The 22905-nt window shown below is 42.7% G+C and overlaps 1 protein-coding gene across 4 annotated transcripts in view; it reads left to right on the top strand.

Moving 5' to 3' along the window:
• The window catches only part of LOC140493623 (uncharacterized), a 250415-nt gene that overhangs the window by 171546 nt on the left and 55964 nt on the right, over positions 1-22905 (top strand). For all 4 annotated transcript variants that reach the window (XM_072592260.1, XM_072592261.1, XM_072592258.1 and 1 more), the window contains 2 exons: positions 12166-12231; positions 13669-13768. In XM_072592260.1, coding sequence (XP_072448361.1) covers positions 12166-12231; positions 13669-13768 — 166 coding nt within the window. The remainder of the gene's footprint in view (positions 1-12165; positions 12232-13668; positions 13769-22905) is intronic.

The following is a 22905-nucleotide window of genomic DNA, read 5'->3' on the forward strand; positions in this document are numbered from 1 at the left end:
TTAACTACAACCCTAGTTATGCTCATGTTAGTATTTGCTAGGACTTTGATCCCAATATGGTTCAAGTGGAGCGTATACCATTAGGACAGGGGTGGCACAGTGGCTGGGTGGTTAGCACCACTGTCTAACAACGCCATTGATCCGGCTTCAGTTCCAGCCTTGGGTGACTGTCTGTGTGGAGTTTGCACATTCTCCCCGTGTCTGCATGGGTTTCCTCCAGGTGTAACTGTATCCTCCCACAGTCCAAAGATGTGCAGGTTAGGTTGATAGGCCAACCTAAATTGCTCATAGTGTACAGGGATGTGCAGGCTAGGTGGATTAGCCATTGGAAATGTAAGGTTACAAGGATAGGATAGGGGTTAGGACAGGATGGACTCATTGGGCCAAATGGCCTGCTTCCCCACTGTAGGGATTCTATTTAAAGCAGCTTCCTCATTCCCCAGTACTGGTGCTAATGTCCTACAAATTAAAACCTATTTCTCCCACACCAATCTTTGAATCATGCATTTACCTCTTCAGTCTTGTCAATTAGCTCGAGGCTCAGGTATAATCCAGAGATTATTACCCTTTTGGTTCTGCTTTAATTTAGCCACTAGCTGCTTATGTTCCCTCAGCAGAACTTTTTTCCTCTTTCCACCTATATCCTCGGTACCTACATGGACCACAACACTGGATCTTTACCCTCCGACTCCAAGTTCCTCTGCAACTCAAATGAGAGATCCTGAATCTGAACACGAGGTAGGCTACACAATCTTTGGGACTCTCGATGCTAGCCACAGTGAACAATATCTGTTCCTCTGAATATACTATCCCCGATTACAGTTACACATCTCCTCTTCCCACTCTTGAATGCCACCAGTGTGCTATGGTTAGTTTGTTCATCTTCCCTGCAGCCCTCACACTCCTTCCATAGAGGGAATAAGAGTCTAAAATCTGTTAGTGAATATCAAAGAGTGAGGCTCATCCAGCACTACCTCCTGGATCTGTCTACCTTCCTCATTCATAGTCACACCCTCCTGTCCCTGACCACAGACCAAATTTGAGATAGTTGATCTTAAAAGGCTGTGACTGCTACCTGATACACAGCCTCCAGGTAACTCTCCTTCTCCCTGATGTGTCGCATCTCGAAGCACAGACTCCAGGTCATAAACTCTGAGTCAGAGAAACTGACATTTGATACAAATATTGTCAGAATGAACCAAAATGGGGTCCACCAACTCCTGCATCATGCAGGTACAACAAATCGCCTGGACCTGTGTTTCTATTTTGTTTACTTAGCTCTTTTTGTTTTCCTACTGGTCTTTTAGACTTAATCTGTAAAATACTTTTCCTATTTGCTTTTAAACTGAAAATAATTATAACAGTCAAATTAGGAGCTTATACTAACCAATGAATTTATGGGGTTTTTCTGTGGTGTCACTCTTTGCTTTGTGCAGGTTCCCCAATCTTGAGCAACTTATCCTGTTAAAAGAACCTTCAAACTATGAACCAAAAAAAAACCAAAAAATAACTTTTTTCCTAATTCCCTTGCTGCTCTAAAATCCCAGAAATATATACTCACTCAGGTTGTGATCTTCCTGTTCCTTTCAGCCTCTTAAAAATAATTAATCAAAGCATGCCTTTTAGGCTTCCCTTTAGTTGGAGTTCCACCTGATATTGCGCAAAGTTGGTCTGCACACACTCTACCTAATGTTGTCCTAAAGGCTGTTGGTTTCCTTTCTATATGAAAAAAACCACCACCTGACTCAAGCAGGCTGACTACATGCCAAATTTCTGAACATGGTTTATATAGGGATGATCGCATCATCAGTGAGAAAGGACCAGTAAGTCGTTACCCACCATTATTATTTTGTTTCAATTGAGCAAGGGGTTTCAAAATCTTCCCCAGCACTTTTGCTTCCATTTAGTGGCCAAGTGTAGTTACTGTCATGTAAGACTGAAAATAAGTATAAAATTATTTCTAATCTATATGCTATTTGCATTAAATTATGTTCTTTGTGTAATAATATAATTCTTTTTAGTTTTTCACTATTGTTAGATATAAATTTCAAACTATGCCTGTTTGAAATCATAATTATATTAAAGTTCAGTAAAAATTAGTTTTATATTTGGTGTAATAGAATAGAAGACTGCCAACTGTACTGCTATTTTGTAAATGGTAGTAAAGCTTACGTACTAATCTGAAACTTGATAACACAAGGAAAATCATAGGTCACCTGCAGGGCACAAGTTAAAAATAGAGTATTGGCTTGGATATTACAGATTGCCAGCTCAGTGACATTCAGGCATTTATATTTGTCTCCTGAAATCAGAAGAGCTATATGACTCCTTCACTCACACACACACACACACACACACACACACACACACACACACACCCCGAATCATAATTTTTTTGTAAAACGTCATCCTTGAAATATATCAACACTGATAATGGAATATTGGTGACATTGAATCACAGAATGCTCTCTGCACTGACTCTGAACATTTTGACCTCATACCAAACTCCTGCCTCTTCCCTTTCACATCATTCTTTTTAAATAAATGTCCAATGACCTCTTGAATACCTCAGTTAAACCTGCCTCAACTGTAGCTCCAGGCAGCACATTCCAGACCCAAACTATTTGCTACATGAAAAAGTTTTTTTCTCAATTCCAATTTACTTTTTTGGCAAAGCACTTTAATACTGTGCACTCTGGTACAAGCAAGAACAATTTCTCCTTATCTGTTCAGACTCCATGTAATATTGAAAACTTCTATCAAATTCCTCCTCAGCCAGCTCCTCTCCAAGGCAAACAGTCCTAACTTCTGTCATCTATCCTCATAACTGAAGATTCTCATCTCTGAATAATTTTGTTAAACTTCTTCTACACACTTACCATTTGATTCACATCCTCCTCAAAGTGAGGTACCCAGATCTGCACACAGCACTCCAGCTGAGGTTTAATCAGTGAGCTAGAGAAGTTCAGTATAAGCCTGATCTTGTGCTGTATGCCTGTACTGTGTGCTTTTTTTAACAGCTCTCTCTACCTGATCTTCCACCTTTAATGATTTATGATTTATGCACGTATATACCCAGATCTGTCTGTTCCTGCACACCCTTTAGAATAGTACTCTTAATTTTATGCTGTCTCACCATATTCTTTGCACGAAAGTATATCACTTTACACTTCTCCATATTGAACTTCATGTGCCACATGTCTGTCTATTCTATCAATTCATCAGTGGCTTTTTGAAGTTCACACTATTTTCCTTACAATTTACAATTATTTCAAGTATGTTATCTGTAAACTATGAAATTGTTGCCTGCACACTAACACTTCCTGACCACCTTGACATGTCAGGAAAAGCATTTAGTCCTAATCAATACCTAGGGATCTCCATTACAAATCTTCCACCATCTTGAAAAATATTGATTGACAATTACTGTTCCTTGTCACTCAGTTAATTTTTGTATCCATGTTGCTATTTTCCCTTTTATTCTATAAATCCTAACTTTACTTGTAAATCTGTTGTGCTGTGCTGGATTAAACAGTCTTTGAAAGTCCATGTACCTGACATCAACAGCCTTGCCCTAATCAACCCTCTTTGTTCCCTCTTGAAAACTGTTCAGCAAGGTAATCAAACTGTTCAGGACTCCTGGTGCTGTCTCTTCTGAATTAACCTATATTTTAACATGTGACTATTAATTTTATCCTCCATAATTGTTTATAAAATAACTTCACCACTGAAGTTAAACTGGCTGGTCTGTAATTGCTGGGCGATTTTTAAAACATTTTTTGAACAAGGGCATATGTTTACAATTCTCCAGTCCACCAGCACCATCCCTGAAACAATGGAAGAGTGACAGATTATTGCCAGTGCCTCTGCAGTTTCCATTCTGACTTCATTCAGTATCCTGATTGCATCTCATCAGGTCCCATTGTGATATTGACTTTAAATACTGACAGCTTATCCAATACCTCCTGCTTGTCAATTTTAAACCATCTAGTGACTGAGTTTCCTCCTCTGACATCAAGACATAGGCAGCATCAGCTTTGTCGATAAAGACAGATACAAAGTAATTACTTAATACCTCTTCTAACTCATCATCATTTTGTCTCTCTCTCCAATGAGACAGCAGCCCTGTGGTCCTCTGGGACTATGGCAGCTTTACATTTACATCTTGCTTCCAATCACCTTTCCAGTCTCTAATCAGTTCTACTCCTCCTTTTACCATCCTTTTACAATTGGTGTGCTTATAGATGACTGGAATTTCTCTTCATATCAGCTGCTAGTATTTTCCTCCCTCTTGTCGTCTTTGCATTTTTATCTCACTTCTGAACCTTGTGTATTCAGCTTCATTCTCAGTTTTATTTAATGCATATCATAAGCACATTTTTCTTCTTTTAACTTCATTTCTATCTTATTTGTTATTCAGGGAGCTCTAGGTTTATTAGTTCTGCCTTTCCCAATTGAGGAAATATACGTTGACTATGTCCAAATCATCTCCTCTTTGAATATAACCCATTGTTCAGAACTGTTTCTTTCACCATCTTTGGTTCCAGTCTATCTGGCCTATCTTTGTTCTTGAACTATTGAAATCTGCTGTCTGCCTATTGATTATCCTTACTCTGGATTGACCAATGTCACTTTCTACCCGACAGTGATCACTGTCCCCCAAATGTTGCCCCAGTACCATTTGATCTACTTGCCAACAGTGCCTTCTTCTTTGTTGGACTGAGCACATATAGTTGCAGGAAATTCTATGATCGCAATCTAAGAACACCTACCCTTCACTGCCCCTTACATTACTATTATCCCAGTCTATGCACATGTAATTGAAGTCTCCCAACATAAATATGCTATGATACTTACACCTTTATAATTTCCTTGCAGCTTTGTTCCTCCATATCTTCCCACTAATTGGCAATCTAAAGCTCACCTCCTTAACCTAATGATGTGGGACAAGAACTGCATGCAGGGTCCATACCTAGCAGAAATGACACGCTCCCTTCCTTAATGTGTACCAGTAAATTGATTTGATTTTACATTAATCTGGCAGCTTTCATTGTTATCTTTAGGCCACAACCTATCCAAATTTTAATATTTGGAATTCTGAAATATTCATGGTGGTATTGAACATATGGGGAGAAATACATTTGTGTTATTTCAATTTCAATTTCTAGCAGTATGTTATCATTGTACATTGCTGCATGAGTTGTGCAGGTAGCAACCCACCGTGCTGCCCACACCAGAGACCTGAGGTGCATGTGCCTTGTCAGCTTGGCACTATGTGGGTGAATTACACCTTTTCCTTGCTGCCAGTCTTCAGGTTACTCATCGAGTATTGTAACTGTTAGCCTTTAATGTTTATTGCAGGTTGATATGTTTCGTATTTGTGCATTAAAGCTCTCATTTAATTCCAATTCAAAGCTTTTATCAGGATCAAAGGTAATGGGTAGAAATTTCCCTACTTTGGTGTGGCGTGAGCAATGGCTAGCAGCTAGGGAAGTACTGGAAAAAAGTCAGAATCTCAACATAGTGAAAAATGTTTGATTTTCCACTCGTGCCTTCAATGGGAACTTCAAAATCACACCATTGAGCAGCAATAGCCTTATTGTTCTGTATTTACATCACATTAAAGCCCCAATTCACCTTATTTATACACCACCTCCAAGTCTGCTATGTTCCCTTGAGAAACGAGATAGAAATAAGAGATTGCAAATTCCTGACAGGTAAATCAGAACAGATATCTGACAGCTGCAGCTTGTCATATATTTGTCCTGCCCATCATCCAACTGCTGCTTCACAATAATGTCCCTGCTTGTTTTCAGACCACTATTATACTCAACCCTGTCTGTGCAAGCCAGCATCGACAAAACCCCAACCTTACCACATCATCATGTCTACTCTCAGACCAATTCAGACACCACTTCAGCCCCTTAACATTTTAATTTGGAGCTCAGGGACACAAATTACTTGCATGCTTCTGTCCATTTACTTTGCAACCAGGGTCACACACGGTTTTCATGCATCTGCAAAGGAAGTGTCTTATGCTTCTTAGTTTGCTTTCTTAGTTCTTACTCACTTTGTACTTACTTGGAGGGTCCCAGTCCCTGTCTATGGTTTTCTTATTCACAGTAACAGACTTGTGGGTTGCTAGCCATATTGTGTATGCTATGAAATCAGTTTTTGGTGCTGAGTTACAGTCTGCCAGCTTCTTTGTCACACATTGATTTTTAGGGCAGATAGAGGGGTAGGCAGCTGGTCATGGTGGGGTCTGCTGAACAGACAATGGACTGGAAATGTCACTGTGAAGCACTGTGCTAAGTCACATCTGCTCTAATGTGTGTTTCTTCAACACGAGTTTGTTACTACATAATGCCAGCCCCGTTAGTTTAAATGGCGCAGCTATTGCGCAATTTTCTTATGCGAGGTCACACGAGAGCAAAACTATCACATTATATCAAAACTGATTGTATGTGCTAGCATTTCATGAGTTTGCATGTACTTCAAGCAAATATATGAAAGTCATGGAGGAAAGTACTTTATGGGATGAAGAGGGCCGACAGCCTGTCACAGTCAGTCAAGGGATCATAGAGTCATAGAGATGTACAGCATGGAAACAGACCCTTCCATGCCGACCAGATATCCCAACTCAATCTAGTCTCGCCAGCCAGCATCCGGGCCCATGTCCTTCCAAACCCTTCATATACCCATCCAAATGCCTCTTAAATGTTGCAATTGTTCCAACCTCCACCACTTCCTCTGGCAGCTCCTTCCATACATGTACCAACCTCTGTGTGAAAAAGTTGCCCCGTAGATCTCTCTTATATCATTCCCCTCTCACCCTAAACCTATGCCCTGTAGGTCTGGACTCCCCGACCCCAGGGAAAACACTTTGCCTATTTACCCTATCCATGTCCCTAATAACTTTGTAAACCTCTATAAAGTCTGGAAGGGGAGTAATTACTGGCAGGGACATTTACTGAAGCTGCTCAGGCGGATTTAAACCCTTAAGGGGGGTGGGGGGTGGGGGGTGGGGGGGGGGGGGGACCCAGGGAGATAGTGAGGAAAGAGATCAATCTGAGACTGGTACAGTTGAGAACAGAAGCGAGTCAAACAGTCAGGGCAGGCAGGGACAAGGTAGGACTAATAAACTAAACTGCATTTATTTCAATGCAAGGGGTCTAATAAGGAAGGCAAATGAACTCGGCATGGTTAGGAACAAGAGACTGGGATATTATAGCCATAGAAACATGGCTCAGGGATGGGTAGGACTGGCAGCTTAATGTTCCAGGATACAAATGCTACAGGAAGGATAGAAAGGGAGGCAAAGGCGGGGGTGGGGGGGGTTGCCATTTTTGATAAGGGATAGCATTACAGCTGTGATGAGGGAGGATATTCCCAGAAATACATCCAGGGAAATTATTTGGTTGTAACTAAGAGATAAGAAAGGGATGATCACCTTATTGGGATTGTATTATAGACCCCCTAATAGTCAGAGGGAAATTGAGAAACAAACTTGTAAGGAGATCTGTTATCTGTAAGAATAATAAGGTGGTTATGGTAGGGAATTTTAACTTTCCAAACATCGACTGGGACTGCCATAGTGTTAAAGGTTTAGATGGAGAGGAATTTAAATGTATACAAGACAATTTTCTGATTCAGTATGTGGATGTACCTACTAGAGAAAAGGAGATGAACGATCAGTCCTCAGCAAAGGACTCACCTTCATCCCCCTCCGTCCATGCATCAATGAATTTAATACACGACGTGACATCGAACAATTCTTCCGTTGCCTCCGCCTCCGAGCTTACTTTCACAATCAGGACTCCCGCCCACCTTCCGAGGACCCCTTCGCCCACCTCCAACACACTGCATCCACCTGGACACCCCGCGCTGGCCTATTATCTGCCCTCGACCTCTTCATTTCCAACTGCCGCCGGGACATTAACTGCCTCAACCTGTCGTCCCCCCTCCCCCACTCCAACCTCTCACCCTCACAACGCGCAGCTCTCCAATCCCTCTGCTCCAATCCCAACCTCACCATCAAGCCAGCGGATAAAGGGGGTGCAGTGGTAGTCTGGCGCACTGACCTCTACACCGCTGAAGCCAAACGCCAACTCGAGGACACCTCTTCCTACTGTTCCCTCGACCATGACCCCACCCCCCATCACCAAACCATCATCTCCCAGACCATACAGAACCTCATCACCTCAGGAGATCTCCCACCCACAGCTTCCAACCTCATAGTCCGGGAACCCCGCACTGCCCGGTTCTACCTCCTTCCCAAGATCCACAAGCCTGACCACCCTGGCCGACCCATTGTCTCAGCATGCTCCTGCCCCACTGAACTCATCTCTACCTACCTTGACACTGTCCTATCCCCCCTAGTCCAGGAACTCCCCACATACGTTCGAGACACCACCCACGCCCTCCACCTCCTCCAAGACTTCCGTTTCCCCGGCCCCCAACGCCTCATCTTCACCATGGATATCCAATCCCTCTACACCTCCATTCGCCATGATCAGGGCCTCCAAGCCCTCCGTTTTTTCCTCTCCAGACGTCCCCAACAGTACCCTTCCACTGACACACACATTCGTTTGGCCAAACTGGTCCTCACCCTTAACAATTTCTCCTTTGAATCCTCCCACTTCCTCCAGACCAAAGGCGTAGCCATGGGCACACGTACGGGCCCCAGCTATGCCTGTCTCTTTGTTGGCTATGTAGAACAGTTGATCTTCCGTAATTACACCGGCACCACTCCCCACCTCTTCCTCCGCTACATTGATGACTGCATTGGCGCCATCTCGTGCTCCCGCGAGGAGGTTGAGCAATTCATCAACTTCACCAACACATTCCACCCTGACCTTAAATTTACCTGGACTATCTCTGACACCTCGCTCCCCTTCCTGGACCTCTCCATCTCCATTAGTGATGACCGACTTGACACTGACATTTTTTACAAACCCACCGACTCCCATAGCTACCTGGATTACACCTCTTCCCACCCTATCTCTTGCAAAAATGCCATCCCATATTCCCAATTTCTCCGCTTCCGCCGTATCTGCTCCCAGGAGGACCAGTTCCACCATAGGACACACCAGATGGCCTCCTTCTTTAGAGACCGCAATTTCCCTTCCCACGTGGTTAAAGATGCCCTCCAACGCATCTCGTCCACATTCCGCACCTCCGCCCTCAGACCCCACCCCTCCAACCGTAACAAGGACAGAACGCCCCTGGTGCTCACCTTCCACCCTACAAACCTTCGCATCAACCAAATCATCCACCGACATTTCCGCCACCTCCAAAAAGACCCCACCACCAGGGATATATTTCCCTCCCCACCCCTTTCCGCCTTCCGCAAAGACCGTTCCCTCCGTGACTACCTGGTCAGGTCCACACCCCCCTACGACCCACCCTCCCATTCTGGCACTTTACCCTGCCACTGCAGGAACTGTAAAACCTGTGCCCATACCTCCTCACTCACCTCTATCCAAGGCCCTAAAGGAGCCTTCCACATCCATCAAAGTTTCACCTGCACATCCACCAATATCATTTATTGTATCCGTTGCTCCCGATGTGGTCTCCTCTGCATTGGGGAGACTGGGCGCCTCCAAGCAGAGCGCTTTAGGGAACATCTCCGAGACACACGCACCAATCAACCAAACCGCCCCGTGGCCCAACATTTCAACTCCCCCTCCCACTCTGCCGAGAACATGGAGGTCCTGGGCCTCCTTCACCGCCGCTCCCTCACCACCAGACGCCTGGAGGAAGAATGCCTCATCTTCCGCCTCTGAACACTTCAACCCCAGGGCATCAATGTGGACTTCAACAGCTTCCTCATTTCCCCTTCCCCCACCTCATCCTAGTTTCAAACTTCCAGCTCAGTTACTGTCTCCTTGACTTGTCCGACCTGCCTATCTTCTTTTCCACCTATCCACTCCACCCTCTCCTCCTTGACCTATCACCTTCATCTCCTCCCCCACTCACCCATTGTACTCTATGCTACTCTCTCCCCACCCCCACCCTCCTCTAGCTTATCTCTCCATGCTTCAGGCTCACTGCCTTTATTCCTGATGAAGGGCTTTTGCCCGAAACGTTGATTTCGCTGCTCGTTGGATGCTGCCTGAACTGCTGTGCTCTTCCAGCACCACTAATCCAGTATTTGGTTTTCAGCATCTGCAGTCATTGTTTTTACCAAGGTGCAAAACTTGACCTACTCTTGGGAAATAAGGCTGGGCAGGTGACTGAGGTGTCTGTGGGGGAGCGCTTTGGGGCCAGCGAGCATAATTCTATTAGATTTAAAATAATGATGGAAAAAGATAGACCTGATCTAAAAGTTGAAGAACTAAATTGGAGAAAGGCCAATTTTGACAGCATTAGGCAAGAACTTTGAAAAGCTGATTGGGGGCAGATGTTCGTAGGTAAAGGGACGGCTGGAAAATGGGAAGCCTTCAGAAATGAGATAACGAGAATCTAGAAAAAGTATATTCCTGTCATAGTGAAAGGGAAGGCTGGTAGGTATAGGGAATGCTGGATGACTAAAGAAATTGAGGGTTTGGTTAGGAAAAAGAAGGAAGCATATGTCAGGTATAGACAGGATAGATCGAGTGAATCCTTGAAAGAGTATAAAGTAGGAGTATTTTTAAGAGGGAAATCAGGAGGGCAAAAAGGGGACATGAGATAGCTTTGGCAAATAGAATTAAGGAGAATCCAACGAGTTTTTACAAATACATTAAGGACAAAAAGGTAACTCGAGAGAGAATAGGGCCCCTCAAAAATCCGCAAGGCAACCTTTGTGTGGAGCCACAGAAAATGGGGGAGATACTAAATGAGTATTTTGTATCGGTATTTACTTTGGAAAAGGATATGGAAGATCTAGACTTTCAACTGATTCCTGTCCAGGAGATTTGCCATAGTCTGTCAGATGCATCTGACCTCTTTACAGGGATCATGTAAATGCAGCAAATTGGGCCAAGGTCAGCCCTTCAGCTAATTACAACTAGTTCAAGAATTATGGGTAGGTCAGTCAGGGTGCTGTGGAGATACCAGTTGTGACAGTAGCCTACTTTTTCTTCAATAAGACAACGGAAGGGATTAAATATAGTGGAACTGGATAAAAGAGCAGCTGATACTGACATGGTGAGGTGTCCCAAGTGAGTGAGTAGGAAATGCAGAGGACAGGGTGAATTAGTAATTTGGGAGATTGAGTTGAGAAAGCCCTTGAGTGGACGTGTTCCATGCAATAGTGAGAGTTGAAATACATGTGTCTTGATGAGAGATATGTACAGTGATAATGTTGGAATGAATGGTGGTGCTTTGGGTGGAAGATAGCAGAGAGGTGATTGTGGCATTTATCCGTTCAGAGTGCAGAAAGACATCATCTTGCACTGCTAGATGTTCTTCTATACTTGGTACTGCAATTTGCATCTAGTATGGCTTGGTCTGGTGATCTAACCTCCTGTGGCAGTCAGCAGGAAAAATGATTTTACGTCCTTCCCACCACCTCATCTACCAAGGCATGTCTATGAGGCAGGGATCAAACTTTCCTTCCCTCTTCCTCTGTGAAATTAATAAAGAACCACATAGCAAAGTTGAGTTCCTAGCTTGCTGCATATATAGTTGGGTTTTAAATATGGGGCTAGCAGTATAAACACTGGAAGGTTCCACAGTGGCGAATCTCTCTGCCTCTCCAGCTATTTGATTTCTGAGAAAGGTACCTGGGAGTTCATTTGCCATAATTAATGAGGTGAAGAACATAAGATTGTATAAGAAAAGTTGTTCTGAGTCATGGCTAACCAGGCACCAACTTCACGGACAAAACAACTTTACGTGGAATTTTCGCAATTTCAGTAAATATGTGTAGTTAGAGATGTCAAGTCCAATAATTGTGGTAACTACTTTCATCAGAGGTTCTCTTTAAAACAGTTCATGACACATGCTACACATGATCAGTTGGTGGCATTGTACCATTATGGACCATTTTCCAGAGTTATATTTACATTTTAATGATTTCAAAGTTTAGTGTTAAGATGTTCCTCTTTCCCCTTAAAACAAACAAATTGTTTGGTCAGTAAATTTAGAAATTTTAAATTGCTGTCTGACTGACCCAACAAGAAATAACAGCATAAAAGATTGACTGATACTTGAAATTATATTTGTGATTCCACTGTATAGGACAAAGAGCAGATGTCTACAGGAATATACACCACAAAATGGTTCTTGCAGTGTTTCATAGAAAGGGTAAGTAATGCTTTGAAATATGGAAGGAGTACAATGAGTAAATTGAGGGAAAAGTATAATGGGAAAAGCAAACTGGAAGCCTGCAAGAGCAAATTATGAAACTTTGAACTCTACAGCTGTGTGATTTACCTCAACTATGAGGAAATTTTGTGACCGTAAAACAAAGAACAGCAGATGCTGAACATCTGAAACAAATAAAACAGAAATTGTTGTAGAAACTCAGCAGCTTGGAAAAGATTACATTTATGCTGATGACTGGCGATGGTGGGGGGGGGGGGAGGATTTAAATAAAGGAGTGAGCAGATAGATGGAGGTGGAGCCAAGAGAGAAAAGAAGGTAGGCAGACAAAAAGATTGGTAATAGTAAATTGGGAAGGAAGAAAAGCTGGATGAATGATAATGCAAGTAGATTAAAATGGGTCAGATATGCTAAAAGCAACCCATGAACTGAAAAGACCTGGGGCAAGTGGGGTGGATAATAGACATGGAAGGAGGATTTGTCCTCTAAAATTGTTAAACTCGATGTTGAGTCCTGAGGCTGTGTGGTCCCAAGTGGAAGATGTAGTATTGTTCCTCCAACTTAGGCTGAGCTTCACTGGAGCACTGCAACATGCCTAAGACAGAAATGTTCGCATGGGAATAAGGAGATGTTTTGAAGTGACAGGCAACTTAAAGCTCAGGGTCATTTTTATGGACAGAATGTAGGTGTTCCACAAAGTGATCACCCAGTCCATGTTTCATCTCCCCAGTATTAAAGAAGACTGCTTTGTAAGCAGTGGATATAGTAGGCGAGATTGAATGAAGTACAGGTAAATCGCTGCTTCACCTGAAAGGTGTGTCTAGTACCTTGGATGGTGAGGAGAGAGGAAGGAAATGGACAAGCATAAATTTTGTGAATCTAGTGAAGAAAGTTGATTAATTGGTTGGCAATTCTCTAAAGCCTCTTCCACCAGATGGGGGTGGAAGTCTTACCTGAGCGAATTAGTGAGCATAAAATGGCTGTGAATGAGTGGTCTCCTGAACACCATTTTAGCCTGGGGTAGTGGAATACAAAGCTGCATAATATCCAGGCCAGTGTACTCAACAAAGTTCAACAATGGAAAATGTCAGAGAAGCTCATGGAGATTTATTATTCCATATATGAATAAATCATGAAATATCAAAAACGAATTCAAGTATTAGGATTGAGCATTAAGTTTAGGTGTGACAGTATAACAAGCTGCATGGAATTTATGTTCACTTCGTACCAAAGCACACCTGTTTTATAAATAATGTGTATCTCACTCTTCCTAGTCATTGTGATAGAAATGTTCAAACGAAAAGCATGCCAGAAGTTTCTGATTGGGAGCTGTTTACATTGATATTTTATGCATTCTGTGTTTTTAAAAGAGACAGATGTATTACTGTTAATATTGATTGTTTAAAAATTGTTAAACAGACACCATTTACGCTCACACTGCGGTTATGGGACATCTACATTCTGGAGGGGGAAAGAGTTCTTGCTGCTATGGCATATACCATCATGAAACTGCACAAAAGTAAGTTGGTCTCTGCTACTTATTGAATTTTCATGAAACCATTAATTTGAATACGTAAAAGAGCTGAAATTGCCAGAAGTTTAAGAGCACCATTTAATTTCAGTCCGATCCTGGTCTACAATGTATTTTTCAATCATGTTCTTTCAGGAAACAAAAGGATAATTCCACTATCCTGAAATGACAAAACTTGGGTTTTGTAATCAAATGTAGAGGTTGTATAAGTGCAAGTAAATGTCAGCTATTTAATCTATGTAAAAGAGTATTAAACACCTCTGTGCATCTGTTCACAACCATCAGAAGGAGCAATGTAGAGTGATACAGTGCTGCACAAATGGAATTTTAAAGAGATGGTAAGAGATCTGTATTCTGGATTAGTGGTGCTAGAAGAGCACAGCAGTTCAGGCAGCATCCAACGAGCAGCAAAATCGACGTTTTCGGCAAAAGCTCTTCATCAGGAATAAAGGCAGTGAGCCTGAAGCGTGGAGAGATAAGCGAGAGGAGGGTGGGGGTGGGGAGAGAGTAGCATAGAGTACAATGGGTGAGTGGGGGAGGAGATGAAGGTGATAAGTCAGGGAGGGGAGGGTGGAGTGGATAGGTGGAAAAGGAGCTAGGTAGGTCGGACAAGTCAAGGGGACAGTGCTGAACTAGAAGTTTGAAACTAGGATGAGGTGGGGGAAGGGGAAATGCTCTAATCCTAACCTCACCATTAAGCCAGCGGATAAAGGGGGTGCAGTGGTAGTCTGGCGCACTGACCTCTACACCGCTAAAGCCAAACGGCAACTCGAGGACACCTCTTCCTACTGCCCCCTTGACCAATGACCCCACTCCCATCACCAAACCATCATCTCCCAGACCGTACAGAACCTCATCACCTCAGGAGATCTCCCACCCACAGCTTCCAACCTCATAGTCCGGGAACCCCGCACTGCCCGGTTCTACCTCCTTCCCAAGATCCACAAGCCTGACCACCCTGGCCGACCCATTGTCTCAGCATGCTTCTGCCCCACTGAACTCATCTCTACCTACCTCGACACTGTCCTATCCCCCCTAGTCCAGAAACTCCCCAGATACGTTCCAGACACCACCCACGCCCTCCACCTCCTCCAAGACTTCCGTTTCCCCGGCCCCCAACGCCTCATCTTCACCATGGATATCCAATCCTTCTACACCTTCATCCGACATGACCAGGGCCTCCAAACCCTCCGTTTTTTCCTCTCCAGACGTCCCCAACAGTACCCTTCCACTGACACACTCATTCGTTTGGCCGAACTGGTCCTCACCCTTAACAATTTCTCCTTTGAATCCTCCCACTTCCTCCAGACCAAAGGCTTAGCCATGGGCACACGTATGGGCCCCAGCTATGTAGAACAGTTGATCTTCTGTAATTACACCGGCACCACTCCCCACCTCTTCCTCCGCTACATTGATGACTGCATTGGTGCCACCTCGTGCTCCCGCGAGGAGTTGAGCAATTCATCAACTTCACCAATACATTCCACCCTGACCTTAAAATTTACCTGGACCATCTCTGACACCTCCCTCCCCTTCCTGGACCTCTCCATCTCCATTAGTGATGACCGACTTGACACTGACATTTTTTACAAACCCACCGACTCCCACAGCTGCCTGGATTACACCTCTTCCCACCCTATCTCTTGCAAAAATGCCATCCCATATTCCTAATTTCTCCACCTCCGCCGTATCTGCTCCCAGGAGGACCAGTTCCACCATAGGACACACCAGATGGCCTCCTTCTTTAGAGACCGCAATTTCCCTTCCCACGTGGTTAATGATGCCCTCCAACGCATCTCGTCCACATCCCGCACCTCTGCCCTCAGACCCCACCCCTCCAACCGTAACAAGGACAGAACGCCCCTGGTGCTCACCTTCCACCCTACAAACCTTCGCATAAACCAAATCATCCGCCGACATTTCCGCCACCTCCAAAAAGACCCCACCACCAGGGATATATTTCCCTCCCCACCTCTTTCTGCCTTCCGCCAAGACCGTTCCATCCGTGACTACCTGGTCAGGTCCACACCCCCCTACGACCCACCCTCCCACCGCAGGAACTGTAAAACCTGTGCTCACACCTCCTCCCTCACCTCTATCCAAGGCCCTAAAGGAGCCTTCCACATCCATCAAAGTTTTACCTGCACATCCACTAATATCATTTATTGTATCCGTTGCTCCCGATGTGGTCTCCTCTACATTGGGGAGACTGGGCGCCTCCAAGCAGAGCGCTTTAGGGAACATCTCTAAGACACCCGCACCAATCAACCACACCGCCCCGTGGCCCAACATTTCAACTCTCCCTCCCACACTGCCGAGAACATGGAGGTCCTGGGCCTCCTTCACCGCCGCTCCCTCACCACCAGACGCCGGAAGGAAGAACACCTCATCTTCCGCCTCGGAACACTTCAACCCCAGGGCATCAATGTGGACTTCAACAGCTTCCTCATTTTGCCCTTCCCCCCCGCCCCCACCCCACCTCATCCTAGTTTCAAACTTCCAGCTCAGCACTGTCCCCTTGACTTGTCCGGACTTATCCGACCTGTCTAGCTCCTTTTCCACCTATCCACTCCACCCTCCCCTCCCTGACCTATCACCTTCATCTCCTCCCCCACTCACCCATTGTACTCTATGCTACTCTCTCCCCACCCCCACCCTCCTCTAGCTTATCTCTCCACGCTTCAGGCTCACTGCCTTTATTCCTGATGAAGGGCTTTTGCCCGAAATGTCGATTTCGCTGCTCGTTGGATGCTGCCTGAACTGCTGTGCTCTTCCAGCACCACTAATCCAGTATTTGGTTTTCAGCATCTGCAGTTATTGTTTTTACCTAAGAGATCTGTATTGCCAGGTCTTCGGAAGACCTACTGGTTTTCGTGCCATTCAGGTCATTGAACGGTTGGCAGGATTTCCACATGATCAGGAGTCATTTGGAAATGGTCAGCTCTTTTGCACAGCACACCCTCAGGAGGAAAGACACCCAGTCAAAGTTCAGATTTTTGTTGAATCCCTGCACGTAAGTTTCATAGCGGAGGAATGGTGGCAGGGTAGCTTGATGTGATGTCCACGCACCATCTTAATGTTCGGACAATAAAGTGCCTTTGAACAACAGACACTCCCACCACCTGCTTCCAGGATACCTCAAACAATCTGCTCAAATTTACTTGGCCTGCTTTCCATGTGACAATAAAACCTCCCTGCCCATGTTTAATACCGGGAAACAGATGGAAGCCCTTCATTGGGTATTTGTTTCCCATGTAAGGATCTCAGTTGATGTTAAAGTGTGGCGCTGGAAAAGCACAGCAGATCAGGCAGCATCCGAAGAACGGAGAATGAACATTTCAAGCATAAACCCTTCATCTCAGTTAGTGGCAAGTCAGGGAAGCCATTCAGTGTTTTCAACATGAGCTTATTTGAGATGCATGGTTAGGTGGTTGGTTTTGACCAGCTCTGAAGTGCCTTTTCCATGCTGTAGATCTTTATGGAGGCAGAAATCCTACCCAACTAAATTCTCTACCAGCTCCAAACCTTCTCGATGGCAGAGGGAAGCTGCCCCATATTTTATTCTGCAAGGGAAGAAATCTTTTTATGTTCAACATTTCCAAAAACAAACATTAGGTAGTAGCAAAGGATGACTTCTTCTCAAAAGCAAAGGAAGATGCTCAGTTTGCAAGTAGCATTAGAAGAAACAAATCTACATTTAAATTGGGGAAAGTATATTTTTAAAAAGATGTATTTCAAGTAGAATTCTTCATTCAAACTGATAAATATTTGAAATTATCTACTTAACAAGGTATTAGAGATAAAATCTATTGGGAAATGAAAAGTACGACATAGTAGCAATGTGGTATGCCCAGAGCAGGGAGCCAGGGACTCCTGGTTGTGGCCGCAATCGGCCAGGAGCGGGGACTCCTCGTTATCGGCAAGATGGCAGTCGCAGAGTCTGGGACTCCAGGATGTGAGGTGAGTGTGGGTTCAGCATGGGACTGAGCAAGGTGGGCCCAGCAGCAAAGGGATGGTGCCTAGAGTGGTGACTCCTACTTTGATGTGTCCAGCGCAGGTGGCGGCAAGGCAGTGGAGCAGAGGTGATGGCAGAGGTGTCACTGGTGAGCCGACTCAGGGCTCATGGTGAAGGCAGCAGAATGAAGATTGATTCTGTTTCATTTGTATCTTTTTATTGTTTTTCTTCTTAAAGTAGTTCTAAACCAATTTCTTAACCAGATTGTGGCAATCATTGAAGTTTTATTACTGTATTTCACTGTATTATTCATTGTAAAATGCAAGTGACAATAAATCATTCAAATTTAAAAAATGAATAACCAAAATTACTAGATGATTAACTGGAGAGAGTGAAGTCATGTAAAGAAGGGAACTAGAATAACAGGCAGAAAATTTAGCAATTAGGTTGGCAGATAAACAGTGAAAATATTCAAAATGTAGGATTGAAGTTTAAGTTTAAATGAGTGCAAAAATCAAGAAGCATCATAAGTCTTTACAGCACAGAAGGCAACTTAAACCCAGTGCCACTACTTTGATAGAGTTCTGTGGATAAAGAGAACAATTATGCAGAACTAAAATGTAATCTTTAGTCTTAAAATGCTCATATAGATTTGTTAAAACAATGTTTTGTTTTTAAAAAGTTGCAATAAAATTTTAAAGGGCTAATTTATCCAATGAAGAGATATCACAACATGTTTCACAGGAACCAAAAGTTTGGTCAAAGACATAGATATTAAGGAATGTTTTAAAGCAGGAAAATGAGTTGGAGAGGTGTTACCTCTAACATTGTAAAACTTAAATTTCGTTGACATTTCAACTATCTAACTTGGACAAAGATGTTATGCACTAATACAATTTGAGCCCTTAAAATCATCATAAAATATAGCTGTCCAAAGTAAAGTTTGTTTTAAGATTGAAACATGCCCACTGTTTCCCACATAAGTTGTTCATCAGAATTTCCATTGAGATGTTTAATACTTTGATCTTGCAGGCAATTCATTTTTATGATGTTCCTGCTGCTTCAAATAAATTTTTTCCATGTTGTGTTTATGGGTTGCTACCATAGCTTGTTTAAGCTTTGGAGTTTCTTATCCTTGAAATCCTTCTATATACCTGTAAAACTTTAATATTGTAAGGGGAAAAGGGTGTTAATATAGTGCTAACATCATAATGAGACATATTGCAGCCATTCTTATTCTGTTCACAAACCTCCTCTATAATGTGTTAGAGGCTGATTTCACAAACAAAGGACAGTGCTTATTATGTCCTATCTTTTTCCTATTTCCTATTCAATGTCAGCTTTTTGACCACTTAACTTTTATTTAATCAGATCTTTGAACTTTCTTGGAGTCTATTTGCGTAAGCGTTTTGACTCTGGACGTGAGCCCATCATTCTGTTTCCACTGTTGTTCTTTTTTAACTTCTTTTCTCCAAACGCCTTGCTGGACCCCCTTGACAATTGTTGCATGCTCTTTTTATTTTTCCCTCTCAAGTTCTCTGCCTTCTGAATTCTCTATTCTCCTTTTTCGTATTCCTTGATCCTTCTGCTTTCTTGCCACTATCTCAAACTTGAGTCTATCTTCCATAAGCCCTTCTCTCTGCGCCTCTCTTATATTTACAAAAGACCTCATTAAGGCACTCAAATCTATCTTGCTACAAGCAACAAACACAATTGCCCCATCCTCTTGCCAAACTTGTTATCCCCAATGGAGAACAATCTTGCCAATCTCCAACTCACACTTCCCAGTTGATTCTGTGAACTCTGCTGGTAGATCAGCTGTCAATAGCTCTACTCATCTCTCCCAACATAATGTTGGCTCCCTTGTGAACAAGCTTCCACCCATCAGGAAATAGTGATAGTTGATTCATTGATATCATGGCTTCAATGGAAACCTGGCTGAGAGGTGCTGATACCTTTGCCCAAAATGAAACCTGGTTATACCTTTCATCCTATGCCCCCATCAAAACCATCATAATGGCAGTATGATGCTTATCACCAGATTACAGCTTTATCTGATTTCCTATACATCTGACAGTTTCTCTTCCATTGACTATCTCATGTTACTCCACATTCAAAATCGTTGATTCTTGGCAGTGTGGAGGAACAGAGGGATCTGGGTGTGCAAGTACATAGATCCCTCAAAGTTACCACCTAAGTGGATAGGATTGTTAAGAAAGCATATAGTGTTTTGGCTTTCATTAACAGGGGGATCAAGTTCAAGAGCCACGAGGTTTTGCTGCAGCTCTACAAGTCCCTGGTGAGACCACACTTGGAATATTATGTCCATTTCTGGTTGTCCTACTATAGAAAAAATACAGAGGCTTTGGAGAGGGTGCAAAGAAGGTTTACCAGGATGCTGTCTGGACTGGAGGGCTTGGCTTAAGAAAGGTTGAATAAGCTCGGACTTTTCTCTCTGGAGAAAAGAGGAAGAGAGGGGACCTAGTCGAAGTGCACAAAATAATGAGAGGAATAGATAGAGTCAATAGCCAGAGACTTTTCCCCAGGGCAGGATTGACTGGTACGAGAAGTCATAGTTGAAGATATTAGGAGGAAGGTATAAAGGAGAGGTCAGAGGTAGGTTCTTTACGCAGAGAGTTGTGATTGCATGGAATGAGTAGCCAGCTGTGGTGGTGGAAGCAGAGTCATTGGGGACATTTAAGCGACTGCTGGATATGCACATGGAGAGCAGTGAGTTGAGGGGTGTGTAGGTTAAGTTACTATATTTTACAATAGGATTAAATTTTGGCATAACATCATGGGCCAAAGGACCTGTTCTGTGCTGTACTTTTCTATGTTCTATGTTCTAGCTGTCCTAGGCACTATAAAAGTGTTCTCAATAAGGCTATTAACAATCCTTTCTTTTCTCAGCCTCTGCAAATCCTCATCCTTGATTATTTCAAGCTATATTGCATATCATTATGCTCTCTCCTGAGTTATCTGTCCTTCATCAGTCTCTTCCTCTTACGTAAAATTGCTCAACCCATTTTCATGGCCACCCCATTGACTTTGCCATCCCATCTGGTCTTACTAGTCTTGTAATATGAATTATGGATAAGGCCATATCTAATCATTTCTGTCTACTCTACACCCTCAACTCCCTACCCTCATGACCCAAATTTCTGTGTCTGCCCTTGGAGAAAACCTTATTCGTTTTGAACTGCACTTTCAAAATCCCAAATATCTAGCCCCCATTTGCCAGAATATTTCTGCAGCTATGGATTTGCTCAATTGTACCCTCACTTGCATTTTTGATGCCCAAGTCCCAATTAAAACCATTGCTTTTTCACCCTAGCCATCCACCTGGTACTATAAGACCATAAGAATATAAGACTAACCTCCTTTTCACTCTCTTAAGTACAAGAAACTGTCTTAAAAGGATATGGTGGACAACTGATCTGGTATCCACTACCAGGTTTCGCTGAAAATAAAGTACTATCAGATCCTGCATTCATCTACGAAAGCAGCTCATTATTCCAGAATTATTCCAGAGAATGCAAAGATAACTCCAATTGCCTTTCTCCATCTCACACCAGCTTCTTAAAGCCATCCAACACCCTGCTGACCATGTTCTAAGTCGTATCAAGTCATATTCCTATTACCCCTATGCTTGTTGATGACATTGACATCTGATCAAGTAACATTTTGATTTTAGAAGTCTCATTTTGCCTTGTTGCTCCCTATCTCTGCAATCTTCTCCATTCCTACAACCTGTTAAGAAGCTTGTATTTGTCTAATTCTGTTTTCTAGAGCATTCCCAATTGTAATCACTTCACCATTAGTGGCCATGTATTCTGTTGCCAAGGTCCTAAACTCTGGAATTCCTTCCCCACACATTTCAGACTCTTGTCTCCCTTACGCTGCTCCTTCAAACCCACCTCTTTGATTAAACTTTTGATTCTTTGACCTATTATCTTCTTGTGAGATTCATTGTCATTATTTACAATAATGTTCCTGTGTCACAGCTTGAGGTGCTTATTTCATTAAAGGCACTATATGAATATAAAATGTTATTGGTTTAGTTTGGATACACATTTACATCTTTAGAAGATAGAACAAAGGTACATGCATTTTCCATGTTTCTTGCTCCTGTAATAATGGTTGTTTTGGATATCACTAATAGTTATTGAAAAGCTTTTTAATTTAGATTCATGTTTTTCACTTGATTGTTAAGAACAGTATTAGCAAAGCCACAGTAGCTATGTGAGATCATAAGTATGCTGCAGATACTTGGAATCCTTGCATACAAATTCAACATTATCTGTGTTAAGGATACACTTTTTTAAAAAAGTGGATTATAATTGTATTCATCACAGAAATTTAGAGTAGATGGATTTTTTTTCCAAAAATTATGAAAAGCTCCATTTATAATTCATTGAATCCCAGTGTGACTCAAATGCACAGTGACACAAAAAGAGCTGTTCAGAGTACACATAATTTCAGGATGAGTTTTTTATGATTTGAGTAAAGGAGAAATGCCTTTACTCAGAGGGTTGAGAGTCATTGGAATTTTCTGCCATAGATGTTTATAGCTGCACAGTCTGAGTATGTATAAGGCCGAGATCAGTCAACTTACTGACTCTAAAGGAACCAAGACAAATGAGAATAGAGCTGGAATGTGGAGCTGAGGCCAAAGGTTAGCCATGCTTTTCATAGTGAAACAGGCTCATGGACCTAAATGGTGTACTTTTGTTCCTTTTCTTGTATTCTTATACTCAAAATTCTAATATTAGAAGGAAATGCTCTTTAAAAAACTCAGGAGAAAACATCAAATGAAATCATACTTATATTTATATCCTGAATCTACTCTACTTATTAGAATCACATAATCAGTGTGGCATCTACAGTACTTACAGGAGTAGTTATATTAAATAAAATTCTGCATTATCAATGGATAAAGCAAAATCTAAATTGCTGTCAAAATGCATCCATTATGTTTCTTTAGGCTCTACATTTCATTATAAAAGCTAGGGGAATCTTGTCACAAATTACATTTGAAACACTGTCATTCATTATATGTGTACTATTAACCAAATCGAACAAATTAGCAAAATGTATGGGCAAGAATGCAGTTGTCCTGTTTCAGATTTTCTTTTGAGAAAGATTATTGCATTTACATATCTCATTTTGT

The sequence above is a fragment of the Chiloscyllium punctatum genome, chromosome 22, assembly GCF_047496795.1.
Source record: "Chiloscyllium punctatum isolate Juve2018m chromosome 22, sChiPun1.3, whole genome shotgun sequence".
Lineage (NCBI taxonomy): Eukaryota > Metazoa > Chordata > Chondrichthyes > Orectolobiformes > Hemiscylliidae > Chiloscyllium > Chiloscyllium punctatum.